Source organism: Pantherophis guttatus, chromosome 2 (assembly GCF_059756535.1).
Source record: "Pantherophis guttatus breed Tessera chromosome 2, ASM5975653v1, whole genome shotgun sequence".
NCBI lineage: Eukaryota > Metazoa > Chordata > Lepidosauria > Squamata > Colubridae > Pantherophis > Pantherophis guttatus.
This window is the reverse complement of record NC_142064.1, coordinates 25,766,768-25,779,420: the sequence shown is the minus strand read 5'-3', so window position 1 is coordinate 25,779,420 and position 12,653 is coordinate 25,766,768. Positions and strand designations below refer to the sequence as shown.

Below are 12,653 nucleotides of genomic sequence, written 5' to 3'. Positions count from 1 at the left end.
TTGGGTCATGTTAAATTTGATTATCTGCATAACAGTGAAAATATTCAGGCCATTGTAGGAAAACCCCATTTAACTGGGAATGAAACATAACTTGCAAGCATGATCCTTTCTTACATCAGGGGTGGGCTGCTGGGGGTTTGCAGGGGTTTGGGAGAACCTCTAGCGCAGTGGTGGGTTCCTCCTGGTTCCTTCCAGTTCTGCTGAGCTGGTAGTGTCGGTATGATGTCACCGAACCGGTTCTCCCCCCGCCCCCCCCACGTTATTCTTACTTTTTATTTGGCCCCACCCCCAATCTATTGCTGCCTCCTGAGTCCCAGCTGATGGCTAGAGGGAAAAAAAACTGTTTAAACTCTTGCCGCAGGGCTTCAAAGGGCCGCTCTACAGCTGATCAGCATTAAAAGAAAACAAATGAGTAGACCAGTGCCTGCAAAAATAAATGGGTAGACCAGTGCCTGCAAAAATACATGAGTAGATCAGTGCCTGCAAAAATAAATGGGCAGACCAGTGCCTGCAAAAATAAACGGGTAGATCAGTGCCTGCAAAAATAAATGGATAGACCAGTGCCTGCAAAAATAAACGGGTAGATCAGTGCCTGCAAAAATAAACGGATAGACCAGTGCCTGCAAAAATAAACGGGTAGATCAGTGCCTGCAAAAATAAATGGGCAGACCAGTGCCTGCAAAAATAAACGGGTAGATCAGTGCCTGCAAAAATAAACGGGTAGATCAGTGCCTGCAAAAATAAATGGATAGACCAGTGCCTGCAAAAATAAACAGGTAGATCGGTACAGCTCTGCAAGCAGTTAAAAGCCTGGTAGACCAGTACCTCTGCTAAATCCTAAATAATTGTCACATGACCATCAAGCCACGCCCACAAAATAAGCCATGCCCACAGAACCAGTAGTAAAAAAATTTAGAACCCACCCCTGCTCTAGCGGCCTGTTTTAGATGCAGGTAAGTGCAGGGTGTGCGCAGAGGCTTGGGGAGGGTGAAAAACGGACCTCCTGGAAGTTTGGGAAGGGCCTCCGGAGCCTGGAGAGGCCATTTTTGCCCTCCCGAAGGCTTGAGGAAAGCCTCTGGAGCCCGGGGAGGGCAAAAATGTCCCCCCCCCGCCATGGTGCAGGAGTCTGACTAGGCCACACCCACCATGGCCACACCCACCCAACAACTGGGCAGAGAAGCCCTTGCTAAAGTTTTTTAAGACCACCCCTGCATATAATGGCAAATTTCTACCTTAGTAGGAAATGATATATGAACTTGCACATAAATCTCATTTGCAGTTATGTATCCCACAGCCAATCATGTTTGTCCAGACACAATTAACAATTAGCAATCATGTTAATTTTGAGTAAGTTATTTCCATGTGACTTAATTCCCAGGAATGTTTAGAACCATAGCTATTTATAGATGTAACCAGGGACATTATTTCCATATAAATCATTAAGTATGGAAGACAAAATCTACCTTGAGCCTACTGCCAATAGCTAGAAGTTGGTGTAAAACAAAATACACTGAAGAACATTCTAACCTTCTAGGAGCCTGGATAGCTCTGCAGACAAGGCACTGCAATTTAACACCAGCTGTCTGCAATTAAAGTAAGTTCGAATCTCGCCAGGCTCAAGATTGACTCAGCCTTCCATCCTTTCTAAGGTAGGTAAATTGAGGACCCAGTTTGTGGGGGCAATAAGCTGACTTTGTATAAAATATACAAAAGTATGAAGGCTATTGCTTAACGCACTGTAAGCTGCCCTGAGTCTCCGGAGAAGGGCGGCATATAAATCAAATTAAAAATAAATAAATAAAAAAAAACCTTCACCCTTAAAATTGTATTTTATGATCTAGAGCAGAATGGACAACTTTCATGCAGCCAGGGCCTGTTTGCTAATTATTTTGGCCTGCTTGGAGGATTGCTTTGATACAAAAAAAACCCCCACAAAACTTTCATGGGTTTTCAATGTCTCTATATAAAATCCTTTCAAATTCTCCAAATGCAACAGAGAAGGGAAATAATCCATATGAGAGAATCTCTGGGGGCTCAAAACAAAATTGGTGGATTCAGGAAGCTGCAGAAACAGTTTTTCTCATAATACTATATTGAACTCCCCTCACTTCTGCAAGTGACATTTTGTTTCTGTTCCTCTCAATTCTAGCTGTGTCAAGGGAGCAAACTATCAGTTGTATATGCCAAGATCCATATTAGTCTTCTGAAAGCCTATAAAGTACCATATTCTATTTCTGCAAAAGTTGAGCCAGAAGCTGATAGGCAGCCCAAAGCTAATGTACCCATAACCCCCACAGAATGTTATAAGAACAAAGGTAGCTTCTCTGGTTCCATTCTAACTTGTACTGACTCAGAGTTGGAAGGAGAGATGAGTGGGTGACATCTTGATAGCTCAGAAGAAAGAGGAAGAGGCAGAAATGGTTTCCTGATGAAATAGCCATGTTTTAAAGGCCCTCCTAAAAACCATCCTGTTCCACAGAATGAGGGCAGGGGGGAGAGAAGGGTTGCTTCCCTGATCCCTGAAAGCATCAGTCCCTAGAATAATCTTATCATTTTAAATTGGAAATGCATTTAATTATACTTTACTAGAATTGCCTTCAGGAATTCAGGAGGAGGCAATTGAAATTGCACAAATTTCGGCACCTATTTCAGTCGAGTGTCATGTCCCTTCATGTCCCTGAGGTAAGCCAGTGCAGGGCGCATGGGGCAGTTCCACCCCCCCACCTCACGGCGGCACCGCTAGCATGCTGTGTGGCCTCCTGCCCCACCGCAAGCAAGCAGACTTCTCTCTCTCTCTCTCTCTCTCTCTCTCTCTCTCTCTCTCTCTCTCTCTCTCTCTCTCTCTCTCTCTCTCTCTCTCCCTCCCTCCCTCCCTCCCTCCCTCCCTCCCTCCCTCCCTCCCTCTATCTCGCGCTCGCTCTTTCTCTGGATAAACATAAACATAGTCCGTTTTTAACGCATAGCGGAAAAAAGTGTCTTGAGAATTAACAAGGTTGATTCTATATGATATAAAGCTATTACATAATCTAGTTGTTCTGCTTCGGAAACCACGAAGCCTCCTCCGGGAAGGTAACAAAGAAAACCGGTCATGGAGAGAATGTGTAGCATCTCTGACAATACTGTGGATCCTGGTCAAGCATTGCTTATATGCTATGTCTTGGGCTATGTCCTGGATAGAAGGAAGCGAACTTCCAATAATCTTTTCTGCTGTCCTCACCACTGTGTGTGCAGCTTTTGTGTGTGAAGCAATAATGCTTCCAAACCATACAGGATTACAATACAACAGGATTCTTTTGATCATCCCTGAATAGAAAATGGGAACGATGGGGGAAGGAAGATGTGCTCTTCTCATACGGCAATTCAGTTCTTTTTTTGTTGTTTTTGTTTTCCCTTAGTGCCTCAAGTCCATGTAAAGTCTGACCATATAATCAGTTATGTGGGTGACACCGTGGTATTGACTTGTGATATTGGCAATGGGAAAACCCAGTTTAACCCAAGTTTTTGGATCTGGTATTCAAATAATGGAAGTGGAGAGGTAAAGTTCTCTTTCATTTACAGGAGGAATCCTATCCTATCCCCTTGCCCCATCATTTCGACATACTTTTCAAGACATGTATTTGTAATGTAGACCCAATCTTACCCCAGCTGGACTGTGAATCAAATATTCATAGATTTCCAAAGATTGTTTGTTTTTTAATTTCCCTTTCATGTTTCTATTTCACTGTTATAATTTTTGTGTCAGAATCTTCATTTATATATTTAAATATCTATATATTGGAATTTAGAATGATTTATGAGTGGTGTATGATGAAGATTCTTTACTCTTTTTTTCTTCTATCAGGTGGTTATTAATTCTACCCTGATGCCAGAGAAGTACAGCTTTATCCAGACACCTGCAAACACAACCAAACTGAAGATCTTTGATCTCTCTGAATTAGACACCAGTTCATACTGGTGCAAAGCTGGATTTCTACTAGGTGAAAGCAAAGGAAAAGTGTCTCTCAAAGTCCTGACATATCTGACACCTCTCAAACCATTTCTTGTAATAGCTGCTGAAGTTATCATTTTAGTAGCGCTTATTTTTATCTTTGAAGTGGTTTCCAAAAAGAAAGAAGCTAATACTGGTAAGATATGGAAGAATAACATCTTCAAATATGCTTCTTTTATTTGGTGTTTTTGTGCAATAACAACGGGATGATATGAATGGTAAACCTCTGTTTATGACTGAAGCTTCTTGGGGATCTCAGAGGATAAGGAAGAGTAATTAATTTCTTGCATTATGTCATTATGTTATCACACAAATTATGCAGATAAACTAATTTGCTGAGCTATAATTTGTATCATGATGTATGACATGTGGAACATCAATATGGCTTCTACCAGTAGCCTGTGTCGATATGTTCCCATTGTGTTGGACCTCAACTTCCAGAATTCCTGAGCCAAGATACATAATGTAAGAGGAATTGTAAGAACAAGTCCAACTTTGAATGGAGCATGCAAAGTTGGGAAAGATTGCACTAAACCATAACGATAGGTAAACCTTGTTTCCTCTGGTAGTTTTCTGTTATTAGAATTTAAGAACAAAGTTATAGGGTCAAGTAACCTTTTATTGGCTGAGGACTGCATTTTAGCTTCATGTGATGGATCCAGGGCTACATTTAAAAAGTGAACACAGTTCTTGGGAGTAAGAAGGGCACACACAACAAAATGTGACTACACTGTGAGACAAATGGCATGGTTTAGGTACATGCACCAGACATCAAAACATAAGTGTAAAGAAAAAAAAATCTGTGTGCATGTTATCATTTTGGCATTGCTGCATAATGCAGATGTTGCTGACAGGGCTCCTTTTAGGAGGTAAAGCCTGACCTTACTAGTGTATGCAGGACAAAATGATTTTCCCATAAAAATGATTTTCAATTTTGAGCCAGCAAGCAAAATGATTCATTTTGTCCATCTGTGAAATTGCTAGCATGTGTCGCTAGCAAATTCTGTTCCTGAATTTGCTGATTTTTCCCCCCAGCAATTTTTGTAGTCGGACAGTACATGATGCCCATAAATCCTTGACTGCCATCCTTGCTTTATTATAACTAACAAAGAGTAGCTTTACCAGAGGATTTTCTTCTTCTTTTGAAAGCCATTCATAGAATCAGGGCACAAGTAACTGGATACATCTGCCTCTCAAAACATCTCTAAGGAAATGGTGCTTACTTCAAAGTATCTGGGTTTATTTGCTATTCAGTAGAAAGCTAAATGATGAGTGGAATCACGCAGATGCTATATTTTTGAACAAGATAAATAAAAGATTTTGTATGTGATTCAAATATTTCATGTTTTAAAATTGAACTCGACAAAGAGGTTGAGCTGCAGTTTCATTTTGTGCTTTTGTTGCCCTATCAGAAAGGAATGTGGTGGACTGGGAGAGAAATGTTGCGAATCCTAAAATAATATCTGTGGCCACTGAAAGGGAAAACTCATGTCTTCCAGTTGGTCTCTAAGAAATTGAAAGTGCCTTGGTTCCAGATTACAGTGTAGCAAAACACTTTATTCTCCATACATACCTTGCATCACCCATGTTCTTTAGCATCACCTGGAGAGATTCCCCTTCAGGCACCTTTCTTGTAGTTGTGTCTGATGGCTATGGATATCCAGGGTGGGGGAGTAGGAAATGATCCCATGTGTATCATAACTTCATCCTGCATAAGAACTGCATATTTTGTGTCATTTGTGAGATGACTTCATGACATACATGATGTCCTTGTATCTTGGGCCAAATGCCTATGTGTGCTTCTTATCACATTGGAAGAACTGAAACTTTTCCAAAAGAGGTTCAATACATAGCCCCCTTTTTATGGGGAGAGTTATTAGAATAGAATAACAGAGTTGGAAGGGACCTTGGAGGTCTTCTAGTCCAACCCCCTGCTTAGGCAGGAAACCCTACATCACTTCAGACAAAAAACTTCCAGTGTTGGAGCATTCACAACTTCTGGAGGCAAGTTGTGATGATTAATTGTTCTAACTGTCAGGAAATTTCTCCTTAGTTCTAAGTTGCTTCTCTCCTTGATTAGTTTCTACCCATTGCTTCTTGTCCTGCCTTCAGATGCTTTGAAGAATAGTTTGACTCCCTCTTCTTTGTGGCAACCCCTGAGATACTGGAACACTGCTATCATGTCTTCCCTAGTCCTTCTTTTCATTAAACTAGACATACCCAGTTCCTGCAACTGTTCTTCATATGTTTTAGCCTCCAATTCCCTATTCATCTTTGTTGTTCTTCTCTGCACTCTTTCTAAAGTCTCAATCTCTTTTTTACATCGTGATATTACTTGGTATTGGTATTACTTACCAAGAGTTTTAATTTGTTTTTTAATTTTATTACTTCACTAATTACTTATTTTATGTTTTATTACTGTATGTTATTATGTCTTTATTACATACAGCCAGGAGATTTCAGTAGTTGGCAGTATTAAAAAAAATAACTATTTAAGTAAATAGGAAGTAAAATCACCTAGTCGCACTATAAGAGAGGAAATGTATTGACATTAAACTAATGTGGCTGTTAATTATACTGGTAATTAAATGGGCAAAGGTCTTTTGCACACTGAAGGAAAAAACAGCAGCATTTTATCTTGCAGTGTTAGTGCGAAAAGTATTTCACGCAATGTAATGTGCTTCCAGCTGCAGTATTCCATTTTTGGAAATTTGCTCTTTCCATATTTTCAACTAAGTCAATAGGCATGATTCCTTTTGTAGAAAGATTTTGTAAGCAGTCATGTTAATCCATTACATTAACTATACAATTGACTATAGAATCCCTTAAACAAACAAACAAACAAAATTATATACAGTTTGGTCTAGTGGTTAAGGCACCATGTTAGAAACCAGGAAATTGTTCTTGTTCTTGTTCTAGTTCCACCTTGAAAATTGACTGTGTGCCTTGGACCAGTTATTCTCTCTCAGTCCTAAGAAAGAGGCAATGGCAAACTACTTCCAAAAAATGGAAACATTTAGTCCAGACAGTCATCAGGAGCCAAGACTGACTCAAAGGCTTGAGATCAGGCTTGAAATATTAATAAATAAGTAAGTGAGTAAAATATACCAACAGCAAATACAAATCACATTGGTTTTTTTCTCTTTGCAGAAGTTGGAAAAGAATTCGAACAAGTAGAAACATTGTAAGTAATAATGTTCTTGTTGTAAAGTTAAAGCAATACTGTTTCATGTTACACTACAAAAGTAGTGTAAAGTTGAAACAATAACAGGTGATAACCAACACCATTACCATTCAATTGTAATGGGGGGGGGGGGTTTGCACGTCAAGGATTAATTTTGTCTCATTTGTTTAGTAGTAGAATGGAGGGTGGTTGGCAGGAAACCCACTGAGCCTCAAACATATGCCAAGTCTTATTAAATGTAAAAATGCCAAGTTGTTTATTTGTCTGCTAATGAAAGTGAGTACGAATTGTTGTGTTTGAACATTGCTGACTCTACTTGCAAAATAGGAAGAAAAAAATTGCAAGCTTCTTCTAATGTAATGAAGTTTGATCTTTTTTCACATGTACCTCGTAAGAGACATTCACTGAAATGCTATTCTGCTTAAAAATAGTAATGGTCGTATCAGACTGTTTCTCCCCATCGTCCAACCAAAGTGATAGGGAATGATTTCAAAAAGGAGATTTTTTTATTTTTATTTTTTGACAAAGCAGTTGAATAGGCAAAGCCACTCTTTGCTTCCATACTGCAAACTCATATCTGCAATGTACACATTTCCAAGAGACCAGAGATTTACTGAGAACAAAACTGTTACAGGAAATGGTGGTTTTTCTTCTAGTCCTCTTGTTATGCTAGGCTCTCAGGTTTTTCCCATGTTCAACCACTCACTCAGGCAACCTCCTAAATACAAAGCCTAATAATACTTAGGTTTTAATTTACTGTGATTGTGAACTAGCTAGTTGCTAGGATGGACAACCCAGGGAAACAAACCCCAACAACCTATTTAACCGAATATACTGTACTTCTGTCAGTCCCATATCTAGACCCTCCTCTGCTGGGTAGCTGATGTTGAGATAATTTATAATTCAGCCATCAACTGGGTTTGTTTCAAATCAATGCATTAAATAGAAACATACTACAAACTAGCCAAATTAGAATAGAACACTCCATACGTCACAACAGTATTCTGGGAAATCCCACCAGATTTTATCATACGCATTGTAATGAAACCACAGGGTTTCTAGCTTGTTCAGAACATTGAAGCAACAGAGTGGTCAAAGCTTGGAATGCGCTACCTGACTCTGTGGTTTCTTCCCCAAACCCCCATAACTTTAACCTTAGACTGTCTACTGTTGACCTCACCTCATTCCTAAGAGGTGTGTAAGGGGTGTGCATAAATGCACCAATGTGCCTACATCCCTGTCCTACTGTCCCCATTTATTTGTATCCATTTCCTGTATTCAAAATCATGTTTATACTTATATCTATTATACATGTTTGATGAACTAAATAAATACATAAACAAAATAAAAAGCTCTCATTTTTGTGTTTCTCCATAGGCTGAAAAAGGTCACCTATAGCAGAGGTCTCCAACCTTGGCAACTTTAAGGCTTGTGGACTTCAGCTCCCAGAGAGGAATTTTGGGAGTTGAAGTCCACAAGTCATAAAGTTGCCAAGGTTGGAGACCCCTGTTCTAGAAGATATGAAGCCTCACTGATAGCTAGCTTCTACTTTTTTAAACCATATCTTATGTCTCTATTCTGCTCTATTGCTGGGGACATTTAGCCAAGCAAGTGTTAACAAATGGGAAAACCTATCTAAGTGTAAATGTCCATATTGAATTTAATAAAAATTAATCCATGATGGGAAAAAACCTGAACCCATCTTTCTTTATTCTGTACAGGAAATCAGAAGACAGCAATGGTGTGGAAAATAGTACTACCCGACACAGGAATGTCTAAATCCCTTATTAAAAGGGATTTAGTTAGAAGGTAAATCTGAGGGATCCTGTATCTATTAGTGTCCAGGTTGTTGAAATTTTGGGACTGTTGGGTTTGAACAGGCTGAACAAACATTAAAGAAATGTTGGGGTGCTTGTTTATTTTATTCAATTTATTTGCACCCATCTCACAGAGGCAGCTTTGGGTGGGAAACATAGATCATCATCAAAAACATTTGGCGTAAGAATACAAGCTGAAAATTAAAAATGAGAATGGACTGGAATAAAATGAAAAAAAAGTGGAAACTGGGGTAGCCATCAACAATACTTAAGTATATCTCACAGGTTTATCTAATTAGCCAAGTTTTAAGGACTCTTCAAAAGACTAGTAAAGATAGGGTCAAAATAATGCGGAGGTTGGAGGGAATGGTGTTCCAGAGGGCAGGCAGAGGGATAGAAAAGGCAAACTTCTAGTGTCCCTCTAGATGGCACTCTTTAGTTCTGTAGGTGGGAACCATTTTTGGCCAGACTGATGGCTCAAGTAGTGACCAAAGGTGTAAGGTTGTTCCTCAAATAACCTAACCTCATGCCCCAATTTATGTACTTTCATGCTACAGAACTACTGAAGCAGTGAATTAAGATCAGGCCACCATCCTCAATGAGAAGGATAAGGATTGTTTATGGAATGTCTTTTTGGACATAGGAGAAATAATATTTTATCAATTGCCCCAGTAATGGTCGCTGTATTGAATTACAAATGACTACTGGATAAACCTTGAAAAGGGGAAGACAGTGGGGTAAGAAGATAAAAACTATCTTCAATGTATACACCAGGAAAAACCGGGGAAGTGACATACATGGAGAGAAGACGATGCCTACTGATTCTCTTTTTGAATATATGAAAAACTCCCTTTTTATTTTCTCACCCAACTGTCTTAAACACATACACACCCCACCACCACCACCACCAGCAGCAGCAGCAGTGTTCACACTGAAAAAAAAGTGTGGTGGGAATTAGTCAAAAATGTCTGAAGAGCACCAGATTTCGAGATCTAGTCTCCAAATATGTCTGCCTGAAGTACAGGTTATATAAAGGTAAAGGTTCCCCTTGCACATATGTGCTAGTCGTTCCCAACTCTAGGGGGAGGTGCTCATCTCCCTTTCAAAGCCGAAGAGCCAGCGCTGTCCGAAATCGTCTCCGTGGTCATGTGGCCAGCATGATTAAACGCCAAAGGTGCACGGAACACTGTTACCTTCCCACCAAAGGTGGTCCCTATTTTTCTACTTGCATTTTTTACGTGCTTTCAGACTGCTAGGTTGGCAGAAGCTGGGACAAATAACGGGAGCTCACCCCGTTATGCGGCACTAGGGATTTGAACCGCTGAACTGCCAACCTTTCAATCGACAAGCTCAGCATCTTAGCCAGTGAGCCACTTTTGCCATGTCAGTTGGAAAGTTGGCTGGGAAGGTTTACAAGGAATAACACCAAGTGAAGGACTTCTGATTAGTCCGTGAAAGGCGTATCAGATATTGCTTTAATGTGCAGCTGTGCGTGGGTGTTGGCAAGGCAAGCAAAGAGGGGAAAAGATATCACAGCTGTTCTGATGCCGTTGTGGCTTCTATCAGACAACTGCAGGTGAGCAAGTTTTTTTTTTATAGCACTGCATACATTTTTTAAAAAATGCCAGTGGCTGGTAGAATGGGAAGTGGGATGTTTAAAACTATCAGCTTTAATCAACACCTGAAAGCAGTACTCCTTTGTATTAGATGGTATTACTGCACTTCTTTAATCTTTCTGTTCTTTTTAATGTAGGTAAAATGAAAAGAAATGCCAAGACTGCACTGGATAAAAAACTTGCTGGAACAGTGGAACTGTATCTACTTGGTTTCTAATGATGGACTTCTAGGTGTCTTAAAAAATACTGCTTTAAAAATGCCTTTTTAAAAAGTAATGAATGTATTAAAAAAGCTAATGTGATTCATATTGTCCTAAAAGCTAAAGTTATGCTGTAGACTATACTCTCTTATATCTGTTTAAGCCTTTGGCTGCAATTAACCCTAATCTACTATTAACTTCTCATTTATCTGAATATGTATAGAGTGCATTTTTGTATATGATGATCAGCACCTACTGGAAATATAGGCAGTCCTTGACTTACAACAGTTCATTTAGTGATTGTTCAAAGTTACGTCACTGAAAAAAGTGATTTATGACTGTTTTTCACACTTAACAACCATTGCAGCATCCCTATGGGCATATGATCACAATTCAGACACTTGACACTTTACAACGCTTGCAGTGTCCCAAAGTCAATGGGGAAACCAAATTCACTTGACAACTGTTGCTAACTTAGCAACTGCAATGATTCACTTAATAACTGTGTCAAGAAAAAAAACCATAAAATGGGGCAAAACTCACTTAACAAATGTCTCACTTAGCAACAGAACATTTGGGCTCAATTGTAGTCGTAAGCCGAGGACTACCTGTATTCTTCTGATTTGTCAGTGCTAGTAAAGTAATATTATCAGAAGAAGCCATACAAGCCAAGATTTACAAGGAAAAGTAAATTGCAAAGGGTTTAACGTTTATATTGAGAATTAATCTCTCTAACTTAGATGGCAAACATCTTTAGCCTCCAATATTTTATGTCAACCAAGTGTCACCCTTACAATCTCAAAGCATTTTCTCTTTTCCTTCTGTAAAAAAAGGAAGTTGTTGGTTTTCTTGGAAGAGATTATGTGGCTGGTAGGGTGGTGTTAGAAATATGATAGCTAAATAGAAAACATACTAAATGGTGATATTCAAAGCTTGGATTTGGTTAGATTACTTGTCCAGAAGTACCACAAGTGGACAATAGCAATACACTCAATGATATGCCTTGTTAATCTCATGGTTTATCAATAACTTTACCAAAGAACTGAGAAAGTACACAAATTTTCCTTTAAAATAACTAACGAAGCCATAACGTTTCTAATGTGTTGTAACTGTATTTTCAGTTCCTTGCATTCCCTTTATCCTTTCCGTTGTTTGTACAATAAATGTCACCAGATAAGAGGGATGACTGTCAAATGTTTGACGTGGTTAAGCTTTCATGAAGAATTAACACAAACTAATTATAACCACACATTTGAAAGAATGATTTTTTTCCTTTTCAGGCAACAGTGGGGCTGAACTACTCTTTCCATATCCTAAGGGAATCTGCACAGGGCAAGAAAGGATTTTAAAAATGTAAAGTGACTATCAAAGCATGTGATCAAAACCTTGTCCCCTTTTACACACATTGTCTTAATTGTGCATCTGGCATCACAACTTTTCTAAACTTTGAAAACGAGGTCAAACGAAAGCATCAGAGTATCCCAATATGAACCAAATAAAAACGATGTTTTATTTTACCAATAGAATAGAGTAATGAGATGATTATTACATTATAGGCAAAAAAAGAAAGAAAAAGAATAATGCCGCTGTTTGTTTTTTAAAATAAAATTAGGGGAAATTTGTTTTAAAGATTTTATGTTAATGAGTATCGTTTTAAAATTTAAAGTGCCATAAACAGGATAGGTGATAGTGCCCAAGTTATTTTCTCACTTTGTAGAGAATCACAAAAATGAATTGATTTATACAATTTATTAGTCAATATAATGGTTACTGCCCATCTTCAAATTAAGGAACAGTGAGCACTGCACATTTTATAAAATATGGCTTCTCTAGAACGTGTGTATTAGA

The 12,653-nt window shown here is 38.9% G+C and overlaps 1 protein-coding gene across 2 annotated transcripts in view; it reads left to right on the top strand.

Annotated features, from left to right (window-relative positions):
* EMB (embigin) overlaps window positions 1-12,328 on the top strand; it is a 39,217-nt gene extending 26,889 nt beyond the window's left edge. For both annotated transcript variants that reach the window (XM_034440843.3, XM_087885654.1), the window contains exons 6-10: window positions 3,396-3,535; window positions 3,842-4,124; window positions 7,139-7,172; window positions 8,894-8,981; window positions 10,743-12,328. In XM_034440843.3, the coding sequence (XP_034296734.1) occupies window positions 3,396-3,535; window positions 3,842-4,124; window positions 7,139-7,172; window positions 8,894-8,951 (515 nt within the window). In that variant the 3' untranslated portion in view covers window positions 8,952-8,981; window positions 10,743-12,328. The remainder of the gene's footprint in view (window positions 1-3,395; window positions 3,536-3,841; window positions 4,125-7,138; window positions 7,173-8,893; window positions 8,982-10,742) is intronic.
* The last annotated feature ends 325 nt before the right edge of the window (window positions 12,329-12,653 follow it).